At 39.2% G+C, this 25,525-nt stretch overlaps 1 protein-coding gene across 3 annotated transcripts in view; it reads left to right on the forward strand.

The window, feature by feature from the left end:
• RYR2 (ryanodine receptor 2) overlaps positions 1–25,525 on the forward strand; it is a 739,460-nt gene that overhangs the window by 393,655 nt on the left and 320,280 nt on the right. For all 3 annotated transcript variants that reach the window (XM_032430318.1, XM_032430320.1, XM_032430321.1), the window contains one exon: positions 7,800–7,895. In XM_032430318.1, the coding sequence (XP_032286209.1) occupies positions 7,800–7,895 (96 nt within the window). The remainder of the gene's footprint in view (positions 1–7,799; positions 7,896–25,525) is intronic.

Consider the following 25,525-nt stretch of genomic DNA (forward strand, 5'->3'; position numbering starts at 1 on the left):
TAAAGGCATTGCTGTCGCATGCTTCTGTATGTCTTTTCTGAAATCCACACAATTAATCTGTAGGACGCTTGCAAGCCAGGGTGGTTTTCTAAAGATGTCTGAGAAATGGCTCGTTGGCAAACTCTATGAATACTTATTTTATGAAGATTCAAAGGATGAAACAAACAGCAAAGGCCATAGCCCTCTCAGGAAAGGAGAAGTTACCCGTTTCTGAATACTTTAACACTTGGAAAGGGTAAGAGTGATGAAGGATTTTGGCACATCTGGGGCATTCTCCTGGTGTCGTAAGGAGGCAGATCTTCTGAAATGCTGTAAAACACTGGGGGAGGTAGTTAGGAGATGTAAGAGGAGGGCCTTGCTTCAGACTCGCTCATACCAGGGATTACTCTGGCATCTGAGCGTACAGATGTTTCTATGTTGTCCTCCAGGAAATCCTGACATTTTATAAACAAAACACATTATTTCTTTTCAACTTGGTAATAATCTCATGTCTATGAAATGACCATGACAGTCACTAATCCATTTTTTAAAATTTTATTGTTATATTAATCACCATACATTACAGCATTAGTTTTTGATGTAGTGTTCCATGATTCATTGTTTGTGCATAACACCCAGTGCTCCATGCAGAACGTGCCCTCTTTAATACCCATCACCAGGCTAACCCATCCCCCCACCCCCCGCCCCTCTAGAACCCTCAGTTTGTTTCTCAGAGTCCATAGTCATTCATGATTTGTCTCCCCCTCCGATCCCCACCCTGCATTTTTCCCTTCCTACTATCTTCTTCTTCTTTTTTTTTTTAAACATACAATGTATTATTTGTTTCAGAGGTACAGGTCTGTGATCGCTTAGCATAATACCCTCTAGTTCCATCCACGTCATTGCAAATGGCAAGATTTTGTTTTTTTGATGGCTGCATAATATTCTATCATATATATATATATACCACATCTTCTTTATCCATTCATCTGTTGATGGACATCTTGGCTCTTTCCATAGTTTGGTTATTGTGGACATTGCTGCTATAAACGTTGGGGTGCACGTACCCATCCGGATCACTACATTTGTGTCTTTGGGGTAAATACCCAGTAGTACAAAGGCTGGGTCGTACAGTAGCTCTATTTTCAACTTTTTGAGGAATCTCCATACTGTTTTCCAGAGTGACTGCACCAGCTTGCATTTTTAATGGAAATGCATTTTGGAACCTATTTTATGAGATGCCTTCTTAATCTCTTGATACACGACCAGGATCCCACCCCTCCTAATCTCTTCTAGATCGGGGGTTCCAGCAGGAAGAGACTGGTGATGGGGGGCAACATAGACTGGACCTGAGTGTGGACTCTGGAATTAGAATTGCCTGGCTTTAAAGTCTTGGCTGCACTATGAGCTCCATAAGCAGGAACTCACTGCTATCTCTACTTACCTTCTCCATGAGCTTGCTGTTGTTTGCTTCCTGATGATGGTAGAGAGGGAGGAGAGAACATAGCACAGTTTTTTTTTTTACTTGGTTGTGTGGCTGTCTCTTCTCTGGCTCTAGCCAGAAGGTTAAGCTGTCATCCCTGGTGGGGGGATTGGAGGGACTTGGCAGCAGCTGGGAGCTGACTTTTTTCAGCAGGCATGTTAGATGTTTTTAGCCGAGTCCTTGCTCGTGGGACAGGATAGCTGCAACTCTGTTCTGGGTGGTTGTTGGATGAGTCCACAGAGATGCTCTTCACCAGGATCCATGAGAAATGCCCATGCATTCTTGGCCCAACGCAGTCTTGTAGGCCAAGCCATGCAAAGCAGTTGTTCACTGCTTCTTTTACACTGTCCACTTACAGGGCAGGGTCATCAAATCTGAGTTCACAAGGTCCCCGAACAGCAGGGACCCTTCCTCAAGCTTCCCAAGAAGTTTCTGTGGCACAGTACTCTTAAATTTTTCAACAACATTCTGGAGTTTTTGCTTATTTTTGGTTTCTTGGGTTATCGGGATTTAGGAGCAACCACTTGTTAACCTGGATATTAAAAAAAAAAAAATCTTTGTGAATTCTAGTTCTTTGGTCCCTCATTTGTCTGTGCTGGAATGATTAGTATTTCCAGACTTTGCATATAAGCTCCAAAGAAGAACCTCGTTTGATTTCCTGCTGTATCTCTTAGACCTAGAGCAGTGCCGGATGCAAAGCAGGTAATCAGTATTTGTTAAATTAATTTTAAAAGTGAGTTTTCTTGGAAGATCTTATATCTTAATCTATTTGTAGTTTCCTGATTCTTTGAGTATATCGAGAAGTTTTGAGTCTTGGAGCTTAAAGACACTAAAGCATGAGGACACAGGGATGTTACAATACAAATAAGAAATGCAGGATGGAGTATTTTTTACGATCATAATTTTTCAATTGACTGCCGATATTACTTGCATTTCATCTTCTGATTGGATAAAAGTTCAGAGATTTAATTAGTTATTCAACATGAAAACAAATTGGTTCAGTGAACTACCACTTTCTTTTTTAGAGCTTAGTTCAAAATGTTTTTATAGTATTTAAGTTGTACTGCACTTAACCAGATATTCTTATTCTGTAAGAGACTGGATGCTATTTATCCATTCACTATATTAAGAAATAACATACCTTCCAAATTTCAGGCAATGTACAGACGTGTAATAAGAGTGTCAAATATAAAAGAACTTACAATATGCTAGAGGAAGACCCTCAACCATTGTATTATATTCACGCGTTATTCAAGCTCATACTCACAAGTGTCAACTGTGGTGCCCAATGCATTTACATTCATTTTTTAAAAGATTTTTATTTTTAAGCACTCTGTATACCTAGCATGGGGCTCCAGCCCACAACCCCGAGATCAGGAGTCGCATATTCCACCCACTGAGCCAGCTGGGTGCCCCCTACCTTCATATTTCTTAAATAAGGAAAAATAGAGATGTATGGAAGATGAAAGGTCTTGACCGTCTTTAAGACCCATTAGCCAACAAGGAAAGAGGATTTGAAGGGGTTTAGCATGCTTGTCCTGCATGAGGAAGGACGTTTGTCTTGAGTTTGTTTCTGCATCTTTACCTTGAAGTACCATGAGATTAAAGTTGCCATTGTGGTTTGGTCTTGAGAGTGGCGCTCTTGAGACATTGAGTTGTATCAGTGATGTTGTTTTACCTTTTCTTCTTGAAAAGAAGGTAACTTTGTATTGTATTATTTGATTTTAAAATTAATACTTCATTATAAAAATTAGATAATAAAAAAAGGTGGAAACCATGTTTAAAATGTAACTACCCATGTTAATGTATGACCTTTTAAAAATATTTCTTTGAATCTATATAACATAATACACATATGAAACACTTCACACACCCACATGCACACATGTACTAAAGCATCGTGTGTTCACACCCATGTAAATGCTGCACTAAGACACCAGTTGGAACGCTCCTCTCCTGAAGGCTTAGTTAGCTCTGTCCAATTGTCCCTGCCCAATTTCAGGGACTGAGACAGGCTCAAGGCTCCTCTTTGATGTCTGTACATTTTGGGGGATTATTTGGACACAGTGTTTCCCATTTCGTGCTTCTTCAGTATCCTCTGTCTGAGGTTACATAATATCTCGGCCACAGAACTTCACCACCTTACAGGTGCATACAAAACAAACTGCCATTCTTATTGAGCATTTGTGATTTTTTTTTTTAATGGAAGTTATTATGGCTTCAGGGGTCTTTGTGAAGGAACACATCACAGAGCATGATCCTTTTTCCCCCTTGGCTTTATTCATCTTCCTTCCTATTTTAAAATAAGACCATGTCCCTGTTGAACTGGGAAAGCAGTCCCACCCTTATCAGTGTCCTTTAGGGTCTGTGCTTCTGTCCCAGGGACTTATCAGGATATAGTTCCCAGAGGCAGTTCTCATTCTCCAAGAAATATTCTGAAAAAACACGATTTTTCCATGATATGCATATACTTATATTGAATATATATATATATATCTACTTCACAAAAATGGGATCATATGATTGATATTCCTTTATAGCATTTGTTTGCATGGTCTTCTGTATTGTGGGCATCTCTTCTTGGCAGTGAACGATGAACCTTCACCAGGTTTTAGTGGATGTATACTAGCCTACTGAAGGGATGTGCCATTGACTTAGCCCACACTCAGGCTGTTCCCAGTATTTTGCTATTATAAGCTGTATTGTGATGAACTTCCCTGTAATTCTCTGTGTAGTTTTCAATTACTTTAGAAACTCACTGAACTGATTTCTTCTTAACTATCTTGCTGAATTGTAATGTTTTACACACTCCATTTATCTGCAAAGCATGCTATGCACCTGCACATATATATACACACACACACATGGATAAGGTTCAGGAGGCATTTTTTTTTTTTACAGAGCTTAATTTTTTTTTCATTAGAAATATATATTTTGTCAGAGTCTGTTAAGATCATCACATTTTGTCTGTGACTTATTAACAGATTTCCTACTACATTTCTGTCTCGTTGGAGGAAAAAACCCCTACTTGAGTTAATGTTGCTAATGTATCGCTGAATATCATTTGTAAGTACCATCCTTGTATAAGATTTTTGGACTGATATTCGTAAGTAAGAGTTCCCTCTAGTTTTCTCATATGCATACTTTGTTAGGCATCGATGTCAAAGTTATACTGTCTTTGTAAAATAATTAGGGAGATTTCCTTAGTTTCTTTACTTTGAAATAGTTTAGAAATAACTTACTTCTTGAGTATAGAAAAAAAGTTTTTGGTCTTTGACTACTCAATATTAATCATGGTTTATTTTTCTATTTAGATTTTTCCCTTTAGATTTTTCTCCTTTGGGTTAGTTTTGTTGAAAAAAAAATGTATATATATGCGTAATTGGAAACCATTCTTTTTCCTATATGTTTAAAAATTCTAGTACAGAGATCTATGTAGTGGCTGTGTTTATAATTCCTGTTTATTCTTGATTTGTCTTTTTCTTTCATGATTAGAGCAGTTGGTATTTAGCATATATTAAAAAAAATCTTGACTCTCTTGATCAATCCTACCATTTTAATTTTTTACATAGATCACTTTTTCTATCTCTGATGTTTTTTCTTTTTCCTATCTTACTTATATTTATGTGATGTTATTTCTTAAATATTGAGAGGATGTTTAGGTAACACTTTTCACCTGGTTGGTTAGCAGTGAAAGAAAGTGTTTAATTTTCCTCTGAGTACAGTTTTGACCATCTACCACTGATTGTATTAGGTAACATTTCTATTTTTGCTATTTACTGGATAGTCTGTAATTGTGGTATTGATTCCCTACTGACTCAAAAATTATTAACGAGAGAGTTTAAATTATTAAGTGCTTGGACTTTATCTTTGTTTCTACTTTTCTTACTAATTTCTAGTTTCATTACATTGCTGTCAGTGGGCTAGGCCAACATGGGCTATGCCATTTCTGTATGCAGTAAATTTAATGTAGTTTTCTGTTTGTGTCTTACTATGTGACTTTCTTAAATGTTTCATGGTTTATTGAAAGGGTTAATTCTTACATTGTTCGTTTCTTCAAGAGGCACTTATCTCTAATATCTGACCTCTAGAAAACATTTAATATCTTTAATTTGAAAACTCAGAGGTGAAATTAAAAGAGTGAGTTAAAGTTTAAACAAATGAGACTCTGTAAAGATTGAAAAGCTTTACTATATACTATCCCTCAATGGCTGTTGTTGTAAGTCATGAACAGATATTCTTATGGATTAAAATTAGAAATCCAGAGAGCACATAGGACTCCTTCTCATTCTACACCTCACTCTTGACACTTGTCCCTGGCACTTGTCGTGTGTGTGTGTGTGTGTGTGTGTGTGTAGCTGGTTGCTAGTTCTTGCTGGGGCTCTGGTCCCAGGGAGTCCAAGTAATTAAGTGCATCATTGTTTAATCTTCAGGCAAAATAAATAAAATAGATAAAGTCTTTAAGATTAATTGCACTCTGTTACTATAAGGACTCCTCCGTCTTGTTCTTACCACGGAGATACACAGGCAGTGCCCTGAAATTTAAGGTCCTTCACACTGCTTCCTAGCACTACCATATTTTAAATAGTGATTGTTTTCTTATGGCAACATCTTTTTCCCATTAAATATCCTACTATGTCAACATCTCACCAACCCTTTGTAAACAGTCATACTGTTTCGGAACAATCTCATGGGCGGAAGAGTAGAATTTTCATAAAATATTTACCAGATTTGCTTTGAAAGAATCACATGATTGTGAAACATTAAAAGTTGTAAATAGATTATGTAAATTGGATTGAAGGAAATCATAAAGGTGGTGTAGGAATTTCATATAAGATGGTTTCTTTCATCAAAGATGTGTCTGAAACACTAAGTGAAGCAATGTTAGAACAGGTGACTTGACTGTAGGAGTTCTGAGTCCTTCAAGTGCCTTGTGAACTTTAAAGGGAAGTAGAGATACAGGAGGAAAACAAAAGGTTTTCAAACTTATTAGCCATCTGCCCTCCCACCCTTTTTTCCAGGTATCAATTAATTCTATCTCTCTGTGTGCCTGTTATAGTTACTAACTATATCTCCTAGTATTTTGTGCTACATTTTCAGGAAAACTGATGTGCTCTTACCTTCTTCATTATAGATGTGAGAAAGTTGAGCTCTAGGGAAATGAAATAATTTAGTCTCACGGCTAATTAAAAGCAGTGAGTATCAGAACCCAAGTGAGGAGACTCCCAGGACACTGGCTTTTCCATTATCCTTTATCATTTCCTCCCAATATGAAATGTTACTTTCTCAAAATATATTCCTTCTAATGAGCTATGTGGTTTTCCAGTCCCTATTAATAAATATCCTTTAAAAAAAAAATCTCAGTACCACCTCACACCAGTCAGAATGGCTAAAATTAACAAGTCAGGAAATGAAAGATGTTGGTGAGGATGCGGAGAAAGGGGAACCCTCCTACACTGTTGGTGGGAATGCAAGCTGGTGCAGCCACTCTGGAAGACAGTATGGAGGTTCCTCAAAAAGTTGAAAATAGAGCTACCCTATGACCCAGCAATTGTGCTACTGGGTATTTACCCCAAAGATACAAATGTAGGGATCCGAAGGGGCATGTGTACCCCGATGTTTATAGCAGCAATGTCCACAATAGCCAAACTATGGAAAGAGCCCAGATGTCCATTGACAGATGAAGGGATAAAGAAGACGTGGTATGTATGTGTGTACACACACACACACACACACACACACACACACACAGAGGAATACTACTCAGCCATCAAAAAGAACGAAATCTTGCCATTTGCTACAGTGTAGATGGAACTAGAGGGTATTCTGCTAAGTGAAGTCAGTCAGTCAGAGAAAGACAAATATCAGATGATTTCACTTATATGTGGAATTTAAGAAACAAAGCAGAGGATCATAGGGGAAGAGAGGAAAAAATAAAGCAAGATGAAACCAGAGAGGGAGACAAACCATAATAGACTCTTAATCATAGGAAACAAAGTGAGGGTTGCTGGAGGGGAGGGGGGTGGGGGGATGGGGTAACTTGGTGGTAGACATTAAGGAGGGCACATGAGGTAATGAGCACTGAATATTATATAAGACTGATGAATCACTGACCTCTGCCTCTGAAACTAATAATGCACTATATGTTAATATAATTTAAATTAAAAAAAAATCTCAATTTTGTATATGTAGATGTATCTATATATTTGTATATGTCTCAGATATAAAGTCAAAGTATTTTGTTTTTGTTCCAGCATTTGAGGGCTTACTACCAGCTTACCTTGCATTTTAAACTGGAGAGTGAGATAACTGTGATGTCTGCTTTTTTCTTTTGCAGCGGCTCTAATTAGAGGAAATCGTAAAAACTGTGCTCAATTTTCTGGCTCCCTTGACTGGTTGATCAGCCGATTGGAAAGACTGGAAGCTTCTTCTGGTATGTTTTCTGGTTATCTCCTTGTCCTTACACATTATTCCTGTTTTCTTCTATTTTATGTTAAGATAAAAACAAATTCTGACCATCAGTGCCATTTAAATGTTTTCCTTTTAATAGGTTAAAATTTTTACTTATTGTTCAAATCATTGGTATTTTATTATTTCTGAAAAGCAATTTTACAGTTCATTTACATTAGAAAAAATGAAGTCCCTAAATCTAAAAAGTCAGAACTCCCATTCTTTTTCAATCAGTTACTCCAAATGTATTATATAAACAAACAAAAAAAATGGTTTGAAACTTCTACTTTTAACTTGTATTCAAAAGATTTGGATAATAATAGCCTAAAATCTGATTTTTTTCCAAATCATACAGCACAATATTTTAAAGTGATCACGTAGATATTAATATTAATAGTCTCTATCATAGTAAAATAGTTACAGGCAATGAACCCGATATCTTTCTCTCTAACAAGTATGTTATTCTTATTTTGGTGTTATGGAAACTTAAAATTGATAACCTCAGGGCCTTCCTGAGCTTGTCTATCAGCGGCACCCCAAGCTGAAACGGATTGCTCCTCCCTCTCTTTGCACAGTATCTCATTAGTTGCCCTTCCATACCACTGATGCCCCTTTGTGTTACTTATTTTTCCTCTCAATGTCCTACACTAGCAATGAACTTCTTGAAGCAAGGGGCATGATCTCATTCATCTTTGGGTCTACCATATCATCTGGCACCTAGTAGGTGCTTACAGTATTTATTGAATGGATGAATAAATGAATGTATGAACGAATGGTTGAATTCACTTAAGAAAATGCCTATCAGGGGGCGCCTGGGTGGCTCAGTCGTTGAGCGTCTGCCTTCGGCTCAGGTCATGATTCCAGGTCCTGGGATCGAGCCCCGCATGGGGCTCCCTGCTCGGCGGGAAGCCTGCTTCTCCCTCTCCCACTCCCCCTGCTTGTATTCCCTCTCTCGCTGTGTCTCTGTCAAATAAATAAATAAAATCTTAAAAAAAAAAAAGAAAATGCCTATCAGTACAGATATAATTTCATGACTTTGCATGAGAAAGACTCATTCAAGGATAGGTTTGTTGGAACTGAATGAATAGAAGAACGTATGGTTGTGGTCAAAGGGGGAAATTTTAAGTCAAAGAGTGAAATTTTAGTGTTTAAGATTTAGGAGGAGAAATTTGAGTCACACATTGAGTCTTAAGGCATTGCTGGATTGTTGGGTGGCAGATATAAAGGAGACTGTTGAACTAAAAAAGGCACAAGGATCATAAGATGAGGGTTTTTAGAGTATTGCAACACGAATGAGATGACTGTGGATCAATACAGAATATCTTGAATAAAGAGAAAACTGAATAAGTGCTAGGAGGAAGTGGTCAAGTTAGTGCTAACAAATGATGGCAAGATTGCAAAAATGGATAAATTCTTGGGTCAAAGTATCCAGAATTGTTGGCAATCTCCAGTAGATACAAAAAAGTATGCTGATCCCCTTTTCTGGCCACAGGGAATCTCTAGAGAGAGGGGCAGAGCTACCTTCAGAACAGTGTTAATGTTAGATGAATCACTTAAGATACACACACAGTGCTCAGAGCAGAAGAGGAGAGAGAGAAGGAAAGAACAGAGTGGAGCATCCTTTAAACTCAGCCAAGTAGAGTCCGCTGTCTAGAGTCTTCAGTTGAGTTGGTTATAGGCACAGTTCCCCCAGATACAAATTGCTATTTGCTATGATCTTTGTCCAAACCAGCTGTTGGTCACAGGTACTTCTATGTCAAGTAGATGCTCTGTGCTGTCAGAATGCAAAGGGAATGTGTCAGGAGTAGGAAGGACCCTTGGAGAACACCGAACCTGACATGTCACTTTAGAGGAAAGGAAATTGAGGCATAGGACATTCGAATGACTGATTGGAGATGCTAGAATTGTTATAGCAGAGATGAAACCCCAGCCCGTAATCTTACATCAGGCTTGAGGTATGTTCACTGTAACTTGTAGCCTCCTACTTTCTACGTATCTGAAATATTTTTCACTAAACAAATTTTCTCTGCTGTGGTTACGTTTATGCTTTCAATGAACTGCTTTTTCTCCTAGAGGAAGTAGAATGTTGCTTAGTTTTTAGAGACAGTAACAATAACGATACGCATATCGTAAGATCATATCATATACACACATGCATAATTGTATTTCAGTCGTCTGTTATTGTTTCCTGAGTGCTCACAAATGCATCATCTTAATTTCTCTCTGAGACTGCTGAACATGCTCTCCTTAGCTAGTCCATTTCCAGCTGCATTGCTGGTCTCTGTGTCTGTATATGAGCAGCAGAGCAGAGCGAGGGGGCCCTATGAGCTTTAGATTTCCTTCAGTTAAAAAGTTTTTGCATAGCAAAGGAAACAGTCGACAAAACCAGAAGACAACCTACAGAATGGGAGAAGATGGAAAGAGCCTGGCTGTCCACTGACAGATGAATGGATAAAGAAGGTGCAGTGTGTGTGTGTGTGTGTGTGTGTGTGTGTGTGTGTGTGTAGGGATATTACGTAGCCATCAAAAAGAATGAAATCTTGCCTTTTGCAACGACATGGATGGAACTAGAGGGTATCATGCTAAGTGAAATTAGAGGAATATAATTATCATCTGATTTCACTCATTTGTGGAATATAAGAAACAAAACAGAGGAGCATAGAGGAAGGGAGGGAAAAATAAAACAAGATGTAATCAGAGAGGAAGACAAACCATAAGAGACTCTTAACTATAGGAAACAAACAGAGGGTTGCTGGAGGGGTGGTGGGTAGGGGAATGGGGTTAACTGGGTGATGGGCATTAAGGAGGGCACGTGATATGATGAGCACTAGGTGTTATATACAACTGATGAATCACTGACCTCTACCTCTGAAATTAGTAATACACTATATGTTAATTAATTGAATTTAAATTAAAAAAAGATTTCCTTCAGAAAAGGTCAGTGGACAAAAATCAAGATAAATCGGTGCATACTTAGAGATCTGATGAAGACCTGCAAAGGGTCAGCAAAAGGATGTGTTAATGAAGAAGCTTACGTTCGTTTGGTCCTTGCAGTAGACCTTGAGAAAGGGCTTAAAGGTTTATTTGGGGAGTGAGTCCACATGAGACATGGTGGAGACGGAATCCGGGAAGGGTGTGTTGACAAGCGAGTTACCACCATGAATAACTGGAGCTTTTCTCTTGGGGAATTCTGGGAAACTCTGTAGGACTGTGCCTTACCATTCTCCCACCTGGGGCAGGGGGGAGACATTTAGGGTGTTTACCACTGACTTTTCTCTGTCACTGAGTGTTGCTGCTCCCAGAGAGCATGAATTCTGTGGCTTTTCCAGCCGCCACTGTGCTCGAAGCAAATCTTGAAGAAAAGAACTGCCAAAGCTGGCCGCTGAAAGTTCACTGAACCCAAAGGATGAGAATTTGAGCAGGGCCCTGGCAGTATCTTGTACCCAGCCAACTGCTGTTTATCTCATTCTATGATCGTGGGGCTCAGAAAGTGGAGTGAGCAGATTTTTTTCCTTATGCATGTTCTGCTTCATTGGAAGCTGACTAGTATCACAAGTGCATAAAACTTTATTAGAGTATCTGATCAGTCTGTAAGAACAGCCACTGTGAATTATTTGGGAGAAAAAAAAAGGATAAATTAGACCTTTTCCCAGGCTTCCTGTGTGACTGTGTCTCTAGGCCAAATTTAATTGAAAAGACAAGATTTGTATGAGCAAGTCCAGTTGATCAAACTGATCGATTTCTGAAGGCTGGGTTTTCTTTAGGATGTTCTGCACACTTGAAATGCTATTTGGGCATTTCAAGAAAGAGCTGACTGAGCAGTTTGCTGGTCAGGGGCTGCATACCTCCTCTGAGTCTTATTCTGGTACAGTCTATTCCGCAGATAGTTTTGGCAGTGGTCAAAGTGGCCTTCTTGGGGTTTCCTGCCAATTCCTCCCCACTCCTAGTAAGTGCCATGAAGGAAGCTCCCTCTGGGTTCAAGCAGAAGAAGGAACCTTTCAGGGTGCTTGAACGCCTATGCGTGTGCTCACACACCATACAGCGTGTGGTACCTCGAAATATGATAGTTTAAAGCTTCCAAAGATGTCACAAATATTTCTTGCAGAGCATAAGCTCATCATTTTTCAAAGGGAAAAATGTGTTACCTGTGAAAAATCTGCCCTAGAATGTTGTGTGCCAGGATCCTCTTCCCTGATAGGTACTTAGGTACAAACATTTGCGTTAGAAAAAGCAGGAGCCCACAGGATATTGTATGAGACCCGCTGTTGGCGATGCAGAAATCCTAGCTAACCTTTCAGAATGATATCTGCGGTTTAAGCAACACGTAATGATGACACAGAAAGAGACAGTCTTCTAGGAGGTAACTTTGAAGAAGGAAACTTCAGCTGTTGGTTGATTCAAATCTTTTTTTTTTTAAGATTTTATTTATTAGAGAGAGAGCACGTGAGAGCGGGGGAAGGGGCAGATGGGAGGGAGAAGCAGACTCCACGTGGAGCAGGGAGACATGGGGGCTCAATCCCGGGACCCTGACCTGAACCAAAGGCAGATACTTAACCAACTAAGCCACCCAGGTGCCCGGATTCAAATCTTTTGATTGTGCAGAAAGTCAGCTCTGGTTATAGCCAGGAGACTGTGCACTTGACCCTTATGAGAAACATAAAATCACAATCATGATTATATTGCAGACTTTGTAAAGAAAACCTTTTGTGATGGCTGTCGGGGTCAGTACCTGTTTGACCCTACCATCTCACCATAACGTAATCATCCATCCTCATCTGTTGCTTCATCCAGAGCACCTTATAATGACTGGTGTTTTTAATAATGATCTGAGTCATCATGATAGTAAATTACATTTGATGCTGATGGATCACTTACGACAGGGAAACATAGTGTACATTTTTCAAAGATAATCACTCAATGTTTGAAATAATGTATTAGTGATTAAAGGTTACTAATTTAATATTTAGCTAAGTCCCTTGTCAAAAATTACTCATTTTTGAACGATCCTGGAAAAGTCTGAGTACAGCCATACTCCTTCCTTTTTCAGTGAAGTATTAAGTTATAGCTGGAAAGAAAGAACAGGGAATGGAGAATCTAGATTTGGGCGGCTTTTTGAACAATATATTTTACCAGCAATGTGAAAAGTAGAAAAAAAAAGTCCCTCCAACTAAAATCCAAATGGAACAGAACGTTCTTTTCTGAACGAAAAAAGTGATCAATGTTGCCTTGTTATCTCGAGTCTCTGTGCCTTTCAGAATGCTCTTCTAAAAGCCTGTGTGTGGGATAGATGGCAAATTGTGTTTTTAGAAATGGTTCTTTTGAGATGAAAAAAAATCTTCAACGGTCTCACATTTGAGAAGAAAACTATTCTGCTTTGTGACATAGTTGATTGGTTTTATAATAATTTCCCACAGTTACTTGTTAACCATAGGACTCATCTCTGGCCCTGGGTATTAAATGTTGAAGTAGACTGGAAGTGATGGGGCAAAGGGCATCCCTGGGTTTCATGGACAGGTGGGGTCTGATGGCCTTGTTCCGGGTGGTGGCTCTCTGGATTGCAGGGCATTTGGCTCCTTTCATGTGTTTTGATACTAAATAGGAAGTTGATATTCACAGCAGGTGTTTAATTTTTGCGTCTGTTGGTCATATTTGTTTTATGTTCTTGGTCTGCTTGACAATTCTGCCTCCGTGGTCAATGAACTTGTGTTGTCCTGGGGGCGCCAGTTTGTCGGATAGGTCCAATGGCAGGAGGGCCAAAGCCAGGCTCAGTCTTTGTTGTCCAGTCTGTTTAAGGAGTGAGGAGAAAGCCGAGCCCCAGGCTGAGAGTCATGGGTGCCATAGTGCTGCTCACTCCATTTCTGCCAACATGGCGGGGATGCTGGTGTGGATGCTGGTCGGGGCTTTCTACCTCTGAGAGAAGCATAACTTGACAGAGACAGTCTCCCTAGGCTCTAATTAACCAGCCCCCTGAGGATTTGGGTGAGGAAGTATGAAAGATTGAAAGCCCAAGGTCATTTGGCCCCTTTTTAGTCACTTCCTGGCCCTAGGTGGGGTCGAGCGCTCTCCTGACATTATTCCATATGGGCCCCAGTGGCCAGCAAAGGGCAAGTGATTGCCCTAAGGCAGCGGGGAGAGGAGTTTACACATGAAGTCTGCCCCCACCTGTCCTGTGGATGTGTTCCCCATCCAGGCTACAGCCACCACCGCTAACCTCCTACCAGTTCAGGAGAGCCTTTGTCTCCCCGGGGGGTATTCTTGGGCAGTTCTTGGAATCCACGTTCCCATCCTGCTTCTTTAGATTCCCCAGGGTTGGTTTGGAGGTTGGAGCATTGACCCCTCTTGCTGATTTTATTTCTCCCCACACACGGCCATTAGGGATGTGTCCTACAAAGGCCTGGTTAGCTGGAGAAAGAGAAGAGGAAGTCTTGTCTCGGAGAAACTACATCATCTTGGAAGGGCTCGCTTGAGGAAAACTTATTAAAAACAAGATCACAGACAGTGATTTCTACCTTTGACCTAGACTGTGTCATGTCCTCTTTGGGGACTGTGGACAGAAAGGAGGCTTGAGCTCTTATGTGCTACTATGGATGGATGAGAGTTTAATGCGTGTCTGGTCTGACTGGGTTTTGCTCATACCGTGCTGGATATTAAATGCTTTCAGCATCATCTTTAGTGAAATAATTGTGCTATGTCATTCGCTTTCAGTCATGCTTAAAGTTAAGTGTCTGTGACCTCCCTTGGGTACATTATCCTGGCTGAAGGACTTTGTCTCGAACTGAGTTCCTTAAAGTTTCTTTGCAGTGTGTATCACTTATCCCAATTTTCTCAAGCCAACTTGCCTCTTGATTGAATCAAGCCTTCTAAGTACGTAGGCTTTTAAAAGTGGGTTCTATTTACTTGGACCCAGTAGTCAAAGGAAGGAAGTCAATCACTACCCAAGGCAGGATGCACACTCTTCAGGTGCCTTCCTTTAGGGCTGATGTGATACAGGAAATGTAATCTGGATGGACATTAGCTTGGCTGCCTGGGTGCCCCCTGGATATGGCCACACTGGAGAAAGGTAGGTAATGTTAGATCTCAGGGTAGAGATGAGGCAGTAGGAAATGAGGGTGGAACTCTGCCAAGACTGCCTCATCAGAAATGGCAGGTCAGTTTTTAATCATCTCTTGTTTCTACCTACTTTTATACTGTGTTAAGGAGAAGCAGAGCTTAAGATTGATGACAAGTATGGATTCTGAGTTGGACTGGTTAAGTTCCAATTCTAGCATCATCCTTGATAGCTGCATGATCTTAACCCTTTTGTACCTCATATTTTACATATATTTGTGAAATGGAATTGTAATAATACCTGTCTCAGGAGGATTGTTAGTCAACACTATGGATGCGTTCATTATGTAAAACGAATAAAAATGTCCCAGTAAGTGTTTCACACCTTTTTCATTTGTAATTAGCTGGTGTTTTAACTACAAGATCATTTTTATTTTCTTAAAAGAGCGGTGTAGAAATAAACTAGTCAGGTGTTCTGTCTTCTGCAATAAAGATAGTGAAGACCACTGAGAACTCAGATGAAAAGTGTGCCTTCAGCACGGGGTGGGGGTGGGGTGGGGGACAATTAGGTATTGGATGCCAGATCTGTGCATGAATGTGGAGGTACAGACTTGTACTCTGTGCACAGTACAAAGACCTTTAGCCAAAAACTTATAAACAAACAAACAAACTTGGGTGTGCTTGGGTGGCTCAGTTGGTTAAGCATTTGACCAGCTGAGGTCATGATTTCAGGGTCTTGGGATCGAGCCCCATGCCGGGCTCCCTGCTCAGCGGGCAGTCTGCTTCTCCCTCTCCTTCTGCGACTCCCTTGGTTCATGCTTTTTCTCTCTCTCAAATAAATAAATATTTAAAAAAATAATAAAATTATGCCAATTTTTAAAAGCATTTTAAATTGTACTTTGCTCTATACATAATGTTTCATCTCAGGACCATATACACTTCTGCACGTAATACCCTATCTAAAATTTGTGGGTTTCGGGATACCTGGCTGGCTCAGTAAAGCATGTGACTCTCGATCTTGGGGTTGTGGGTTTGAGCCCCACATTGGGTGTAGAGATTACTTAAACTCTTTAAAAAAAATGTGTATTTTGTTAAAGAATGCATTGTATAACTTTTCTCCTTCTCTTATTCCACACTTGCCAAGTATCAGAAATAGGTTATTTTATGCACTTTCACTTTTTTCTTTTGTGCTTATTGGAAATGAGGCCCTGGGCTGTCTTGATACCGCAGGAGAACTCCCCCTGCCCGATTTTATTGAGACACAGCTGACACACATCACTGTATCACTTTTAAAGTTTAAAGTGAGCAGCATAATGGCTGGGCTTACATATATTGTGAAATTATTACTCTAACAGATTTAGTTTGCATCTATCATCTCATATATATAAAATTTTTTAAGAAAGTATTAAACAAAAAACAGGGGCACCTGGGTGGCTCAGTTGCTTAAGCATCTGACTCTTGGTTTCAGCTCAGGTCGTGGTCTCAGGGTTGGGGGATCGAGCCCCACGGCGGGGTCCGCGCTCAGCATGGAGTCTGCTTCCGATTCTCCCTCTCCCGCTGCTTCTACCCCCTGCTTGTGCTCTCTCTCTCTCTCTCAAATAAATAAGTAAAATCTTAAAAAAAAAAAAAAGGTAAAAGAAAAAACAGAAAAGAACTTTTCTTCTGATGAAAACTCTTAGGATTCATCCTCTTACCAACTTTCCTGTGTATCATAGAGCAGTGTTAGCTATCCTCATCATATCGTACGTTACAGCCCTAGTATTTACTGACATTTATCCCTCTGTCACGACTCCCTGCCTCTGGAAACCACACATCTGATCAATTTTTCTCTGAGGGTTTTAGAGTTTTTGTTCTTGCTGTTTTTATTTATTTATTTATTTATTTATCTTGGCCTTTTTGGTTCCTATCTTGTCTATCTTGGCTATTTTTAGTAAATAATGCTGCTGTGAACGTGGAGGTGCAGATATCTTTTCAAGTTAGTGTTTTTGTTTTCTAAAGGTTTATTTGAGAGAGAGAGAGGGAGAGAGAGTGCGGGGGGGAGGGGCAGAGGGGGAGAGAGAGAATCTCAAGCGGACTCCGTGCTGAGCGTGGGGCCTGATGTGGGGCTCAATCCCATGACCCTGAGATAATGACCTGAGGCGAAATCAAGAGTCAGGCACCTAACCAACTGAACCACCCAGGCGCCCCAGTGTTTTTGTTTTCTTTGGTTGTATTCCCAGAAGTGGAATTGCTGGATCACATGGTAGTTCCATTTTTAATTTTTTAAGGATCCTCTCTACTGTTTTCCATAGTGGCTGCACCAGTTTGCATTCCCACCAACAGGGCACAAGGGTTTCCTTTTCCCCACATCCACACCAGCATCTGTTACCTCGTTTTCTTGATGATGGCCATTCTGATGGGTATGTCATGATGTCTCATTGTGGTTTTGATTTACTTCTCCCTGATGATTAGTGATGTTGATCATCTTTTCATGTATCTTTTGGCCATTTGAATATCTTCTTTCAGAAAATGTCTACTTGGGTCTTTTGCCCATTTTAACTGGATTACTTTTTCTGATGAATTCTTTATTTATTTTGGATATTAACCCTTTATGGGATATTTGGTTTGCACTTTTTTTTCCCATTCTGTAGGTTGTCTTTTTACTTTATTGATGGTTTCTTTTGTTGTGCAGAAGCGTTTTAGTTTGATGTGGTCCCACTTAATTTTTTTTTAAAGATTTTATTTATTCATGAGAAAGAGAGTGCATGAGCAGGTGGAAGGGGCAAAGGGGGAGGAAAAACCAGACTCCCAGCTGAGCAGGGAGCCCGATGCGGGGCTTGATCTGAGGACCCAGGGATCGTGACCTGAGCTGAAGGCAGACACTTAACCGACTGAGCCACCCAGGTGCCCCTGATGCAGTCCCACTTATTTTTTTATTTTGTTGCTTGTGCTTTAAGTGTCCTATCTGAAAGACCATTGCCAATTCCTATACCAAGGAGGTTTTTTTTCCCCTCTTTTTTCTAGGAATTTCATGGTTTCAGGTCTATATATTTATATCTTATAATACATTTTGAGTTAATTTTTGTGAGTGGTGTAGGATAGGAGTCTGGTTGCATTCTTTTACATGTGAATATCCAGTTTTCCTAGCGCCATTTATTGAAGAGATTGCCTTTTTCAAGAGAACATTTGAAGTTGAACCAAAGCTCAGTCAGATGCTGTGATCATTTTACATTCCTGCCCCAAATAATAGTTCTCAATAAATATTTGCTGCTTTGAGGTTAAGTATCTTTTTGAAGAGTTGATTAATCTATATTTCTCTTGCCCTGGAAGATGCATATTAAAAATACTCAGATGCATAGATCTTTGAAGATTTTATTTAAAGGCCTTTACAGCAATTAATTGCATCTGCCAGCATTTTTATAGGTTCTCATACTTCACAGAGAGGCACGCATTTGTTGTTTTTTGAACACGTTAATGAGCACATTGTGTAGCCAAGGAAATCTTAAGTGAATTAGGGGACTATGCTGAGATGTCATATGTATTACTTCACTGGATCCCGCAGGACTCTGTAAGGTAGGTCCCATTATCATTTCCATTTTACAAATGAAAAATTGGAAGCTGAAAAGCCGAGAGGGGTAACCTTTTCAAGGTCAAATGAAAGTAACGGAGCCAGGACTGAATTTGTATGGTCTGTAAAGTCCACAAAAGCAGGAATAATACCAGTTTTCGCTCCTCATTTAACTTACATCCAGAACCCATTTTATGGCCCATTTAATGGATTAAGTGATAACTGAACATGTAAGTGGGGGAAAAGCACCCAAGAGTAAATAGCAAGATAAGAATATCATAAGTATTTTTTTTGTCTGGCACTTAGACCTCTGTGGGTTTTGAGATACGGCAATTTATACAAATAAATATTTGTGTGGCATAACATTTCTAATTATTTAACTGTTGCATCATGAACTGCCTTTAATTGACACTTTCTTTTTTAACTGTTGCATCATGAACTGCCTTTAATTGACACTTTCTTTTTTTAATTGTCCTTAACTCCTCTAATTTGTCTATCTTTTATAAAATACTGCTCCCTAAATTGAAAGCAGCAAACCATCAGAAGCCTAATTAAGACTGAATAGTACACTGTAATTACATTGATTATTTTATGCTATTTATTTTAGATAATGTGCCCCAGGAAATTTTTGACTCATGTTCATCTTGTCTTCCAATAAAATACCCTAAGTCCATCTTTTTTGTTTATTTATTTTGCTAATGCATTCATGATGTTGTATGTTTCTATATATGAGTAAAAATGTGGTATATACCTTTATCTTTTATTCCACTTTTATTAATGTTCCTAATTCTGTCAAGTTTTGTTGTATTTTAATCTTACCTCTGTCACTTTTTCTCTCCCTTCTCAGCTTTATGTTAGCTCAAGATTTAATGAGCGTATTTTCTTCTCATGCCTCAAAACCATTATAAAAAAATGGAAGGATACATAATCATGTGTTTCCCCTATTTGGCTTGAGACCCCTCCTCTTGTTATTCTTAAGCCTCTATTTTTTAATATTGATATCAACTTAGTCCATTTTTCTCTCTATTTACGTGTGATATGGAAACCCTACTTAGTGTTTATTTTACAAGTAAGCCCTGTGTTATAGAAAGGAAGCAAAACGTACATTGCTTCTGTTATCTTTTGTTCCTTTCTGCTTACAAAAGTTAAAAAATAAATTCATCAGTTTATCTCACACTGAAACTCAAATATGTCCTTGACTTCAAATTTATACCCATTTTGAACAAACCATGGATTATTCCTGTTTCTCTCAGTGCTTCAGTCTGTGGCATGCAGAATTCTCCTCTAAACGTTAAGATGTATCGTAATTATGCTATATATCAATTGGTTTTTCACCTCCTGCTGTTTGTTCTGGGCAGGCCCAATGCTGTTTGGTGAGGCTCTCCACCATCCCCCCACTAGCTCAAACTAGAAGTTTCCGCCACTTCTAGAAGTCCCACATTCATGCCCAACCACCAAAGAAGGACAACTTGGATGCAATCCATGGTTTATCACTCACTGGCAATTCCATTCCGATTAGTGGAACAAAACAGCAGGGTGTACCTCTACAGAGCCTTCTCAAAAGCACAGGCCCAGGAAAAATTAACGCATTTGTACATAACTCAGATTCTTTCTCTCTTGGCCTCCCCTTTGGAGTGTAGCCAAAAAAACCTCCCAAACTCCTCAGACCTTTTGTCACCATGCAGCTAGCTGAACTTTTCTTCTGCCTTTTCTAACTGCTGCCCACTTCATTTGCGTGTTTGTTTGTTTCAATATGGAGAGAAGAGGGGTTCTTGTCAAAAGAGTGCGTTATGCCTTTTTAAGCATTTATGAGCCAGGAGGTCTACTTGGTGTAATCTTTCATGGTATTTTTGGCTCAACAATCCTGTCTCCAGAATGTAGAGTTTCCTGCTGTTCTGTCTATTGCCCTACTTTTGTCTCTCTAACATTCTGGTGTAATTTCCCCTGGATTTACTAATTTAACTATTCTTATATCTAACTTCAATTTCATTTCTCCATGGTGATCAATAACATTTTCCCTGGATTTTCCTTATGATCAGTGCTGTCCATTCAGCATTTCTCTACCTTTCCCTGATGTAACGTTTTTAATCTCTGTGTAAAAAGAAGCCTAGTTGTCAGATTTCCCAGTTGATCCTTTTTTATTTCATTTCATTTGTCATTTGTATTATTTTGTTACAACCATAAAGTAAGAGCTGATGCTTACATTGCACTGCTCAGATCCAGGCCTTTTCCTAAAAGCTTTACACGTGTTTGATTCCTCACAACATCTTCCCCCCCCCAACCCGGGGTAGGTACCATTATTAGAATTTGGTTTTAAAATGGGGACACTGGAGCTCAGAGAAGTTAAGTAACTTGCCTAAAATTTGCCAGGACTCAAACAGGGCACATTGAGGCTTGCGACCATGGTTATAACCACTACAGAAGACAACAGGATAATAGCAATACCTCTTACTATTATAGTTCCTCATTAAGCCTAGTAAATATCCAGGCTGTCAGTCCCCCTTCTGAAAGGATGACGGTCCATGATATAGACAGGTCTGGACTGCGTGTTTCGTGTTCTGTGTTGTCATGTTATTTCTCAGTGCCTTTCCCCCAGTCTTTTTATGTAAGTCACTTTGTTTACGTTAATTATCCATGGCAAATGTACAACTTATTTCCACTTGCCTTCAGTGAGCCCTGGGGATATGACTAATGAGGTCTGACCAAAAGGTTAAGAAGGATTTTAACTGCTAGGTAGGGGAAAAAGTAGAAACGCAACCTGTGATTTGAGTAATTTGGAATTCACAGTTTCTCTAATTGTGGTTGTCTCTGACCCTGCAAGTGGGTACTGCAGTTCTGCGTGTGTTATCTGTACTGCGTCCCCAGTGTTTCTGTCACTGGGGGACAGTCTAATTCATACCCATTAGCACCCGGGTTGAAGGCTTCTGTTTGCTTGCCGATTACACTAAGAGGCTTCCCTGTTGAAATTGTCAGCTAAGGCCATGTGCTGCATCGGGGATTGTCCAGGATCATTACCCACACTCAGAGCAGAGATGTGGGAGTGGAGTCCTTTTCCAAGGCTGAATAACACCCGTGTGTCCCTCTTGCAGTGAGAACTACATTCCATCTAAACCCACATACACCTCGGTGTTCTGAGATTAATTTTGTTTTATTTTTGCTAAACACTTGGAACCGTAGGTGAGAAAACAGTTTCTGGAGAGGAGATGTTGGCATTGTCTTCCAGGTCCCTTGGTTTTCCTGAGATAATGGGAGTTCTGTCTCCACACTGGCCACCTGTGCCTGAGAGGCTCCCTGCCTGGTTCTATTCACTTCACTCGAATGTGCAAGACTCACTAGTGAGCTTATGTCTACTGGGGATGGGGCAAAATCCCTAGGCTAGGTTCTTTCTGGTATAGAAAGTCAGACCCAATAGAGCACTTCTGTTCTATGGCTTGCTTTCAGTTTTGCCATGTAAACCCTCAACCTTGGACAGCCCGGGGCACGCCCCACCACAGCGCTTGGATACTTCAATACCATTAGGTTATTTCCAGACATTTTGTAAACAGCCTCAGAGATTTTTCTTCGTCATGAGTCCTATAAATAATTCACAAAGTTACAGCCATAAAAGTTTTAAGGCAAAGAGCTAAATATTCCATGTATCTTACGTATAAAGGGCTTATACCATCAGTTTTGAATTTTGTGCATGACCCCCACAGACATAGACTAAAGCCCACAAAAATTCCTGTCATTCAGTGAGGAAATACTGGAACTAAGAAATATAAATTCTCCATCCGTGTTCTATCATATGCCTTCTCTACCTTTAAAAAAATAAATATTTTAATGTTAAAATTTCCAGATAGAAAATATGCCAAAGTAGCTATTCTACATACTCTTCACAATAATGAATCTTGTTATGATTGACTAAACCAATCACAGGTTATGTAGTTTAAACTGAAAGTGTGTACTAATAGTCCATTTCTATTCATTCAGTTACTCAGTTGGCAAACATGAGATGGGCCTCCCTGGGCCCGAGTGTGCTGGGTGACAAGGAGGCAGAATTCAGCACATCTCTGCTCTCAAAGACTCATTCTCTAATAGGAGATTGAAATGAGCATAAATGATTTTAACACAACGTGATCAATACTACCAAGAAAGAATAATTCATTCTAGGGTATTGGTTAAAACCCACCAAATGAGGTGACTTTCTGCCTTTGTAAGATGATTCAGATTTTGCAGCTTCCAAAGAGGGAAGTGTATTTCAGTCTGAGAATAACATGTGCAAAACATGGGAAGGTGGGACAGAGCCGACAAGCTCCCACTGGGGCCTGGCAGGCCTTGATCGCTGACGACCCCACTGCCTAGAACAGTGCCTGGTAGGTGCTTAATAAATATATCAGTGTCTTGTAAATGCATTAGCACCTAATTATATTTGTAATATGTACTTTGACGTAAAAGTATATACTAACCATTGTTTGTCAGAGGAGTTGGTGGGAGTTGAGGTGGTAAAGTAGGGTTGGGTCATGTAGCAAAGGAGCTGATGTACCTTGCTCTGGGGAATGGACTTGGACCTTGGATGTCCTGGGAAGCCATGGGAGCTTTCAAGCAAGGGGTGACATCAATTAAATGTGTGCTTTAGTTGGGGCGCCTGGGTGGCGCAGTCAGTTGAGTGGCTGGCTCTTTGTCACGATCTCAGGATCCTGGGCGCCAGCCCCACGTTGGGCCCCATGCTCAGCGCAGTCTGCTTCAGGATTCTCTCACTCTCTCCCTCTGCCACTCGCTCAGCTCACTTGTACTCTCTCTCTCCCTAAATTAAATCTTAAAAAAATGGCAATAGAACTTCCTATTTTGTTGTGGTCCTTTCTAAAAATATTTCTTACTGTAAAAGTAGTGCATACTCATTTCCTGGAATTCATCAAGTATTGGAAGAAAGGTATACTAATCCAGCAATAACCAGCACCAACATTTTGGTATACTAATTCCTGGTGTTTTTTGAAATACACATTTTATACACATAATATATTTTACATAGTTGCAATCATAATGTGTATCCAATTGTGTGTCTACTCATGAAAGTTTACATTATAATTATGTGTTCTGCATGTTATTAAAATTTCCACTAAAATCATTTCTGTAAATTTATTAAAACTTATAAAATCAGGTTATACAGATTACAAAATCTTGTTTTGTCTTACTAGTTTGTGTGTGTGTGTGTTTGACAATTTATGTTCATAATTCATTCTGGTAATACTGTTATGGTCTACCAAGCTCAATTTATTCCTTGAGAATCTGGCAATAAGTGTTATGCACTATTTCCATCTCTGGGTCTTATTCAGTATGTTTAGAATTGTCAGATCATCTTTAGCTAGATACTAACATTGTAATATTTATTAAGCCCTCTTCCTCCGTCTCTTTTTTCACCGAAGAGTTTGAGACATATATTGGCATAATTTATACATACATATAATATAGTCAGTTTAGCCAGTCTTTATTTTTTTGGAAAATGAGTCTTGATATTTCCAATTTATTTTCTTTTAGGAATTTCTAACCACACACACAAAAATAAAAGTTTATTTGCTGTTTATTCCAACAGTTGAAAATAAAAATAGTTTTCTCTGACTTTTTACTGTCAGACTTCGAGGCAGTCAGTGCTTTTCAACTAAATGTTTATTTGTTGGATCTGATGTAGCAGTATTAAAGAAAATGTTTTAATATTAAGTCCCAAACTCTGGAAGCCTTCTATTAAAGTAAGCTGAATATGGGAAAATCAGATTTATTTTCATATTTCATATTGCCATTCTTGCGTTTTGTGATCTGTGCTGTTCATTTTCACAATCTAATCTTAAATCTTTTCTGATATATTCACGTCTTTGAATGTTACTGGTTTTCATATATATTTGTTTACAAAGAGAATTTACTTTTCTTGTGGTCTTCTACTTCTTGGTCTTTTGTCTTAATGATTATATTAACTCCGTAAGTAGAGATTGGCAATATTTTTTTGGAAAAGGCCGGATAGTAAGTATTTTATGTTCTGTAGACCATAGGGCTGAGTGTTGTTGCAACCACTCAGCTCTGCCTCTTTAATGCAAAAGCAACCATAGATGAAATGGGAACAAATGAGCATTGGCTGATACACAGTATAATTTTCATTTGCAAATACAGGCAGCTGTATTTGTGTTCTGCAGTAATAGGTAACAGGGACAAAACAAAGACATCAGGATAAAATATGAGTAATCTATTAAAAATGCTTTTTCTTTTGTATTATTTTAGTTTATTTTAGCTAAGAATGAATGCATTTATTACTCCATTTTTAATAGCAGAAGCATTCGGTTTAAGTACCCTTATATAAACATCTTTATCCATTAGCCTGTTGTATTTTTTTCTGTCTTGGATTTTTAACCAGCATGGGTTGTTGGAACACAGCAGTTAATTTCGAACTACATCAAAAATTGACTCATTGTTTTGGGTATTTTTTTTAACCAAATGTACATTCATACTTCACCAAATTAAGTCATCGGTAAAGAAATTAGCATTAATAGCCCCGTCCTATAATGGATTGGGATTTGGATCAAGTATTGATTGTGGCAACCATAGTGTACCATTACTCTTGTATTCTGGCCATTTATACACCTGAGCACTTTTCCAAGAACGTGAACTCAATTGGAGATGTATAAACCTTTCTGCGGATTTCCCTCGTGATACTTTGTAGCTCTCAGAGATCACATTTTCTGAATGTTATATCTAATTGCTACAAGTGGTCTGCACTCTCATTAGAGACAAAGCAAGCTTTCTCAGAAACAATGAATACATATGTACACATTCAACTTTCCAAGTTCACACTAAAAATTCTGATGATGAAAATTATTTTCTATTCTCTCTCTTAAGCTTTAAGATAAGAAAGGGTATATTTCATTTTATCTTCTCTGATGGCTAATACTTTAAAATACCCCCATTCTTGGGGCGCCTGCGTGGCTCAGTTGGTTAAGCATCTGCTTCGGCTCCAGTCATGATCCCAGGGTCCCGGGATCGAGTCCCGCATTGGG

Source organism: Phoca vitulina, unplaced genomic scaffold, assembly GCF_004348235.1.
Source record: "Phoca vitulina isolate PV1807 unplaced genomic scaffold, GSC_HSeal_1.0 scaffold43, whole genome shotgun sequence".
Classification (NCBI taxonomy): Eukaryota; Metazoa; Chordata; class Mammalia; order Carnivora; family Phocidae; genus Phoca; species Phoca vitulina.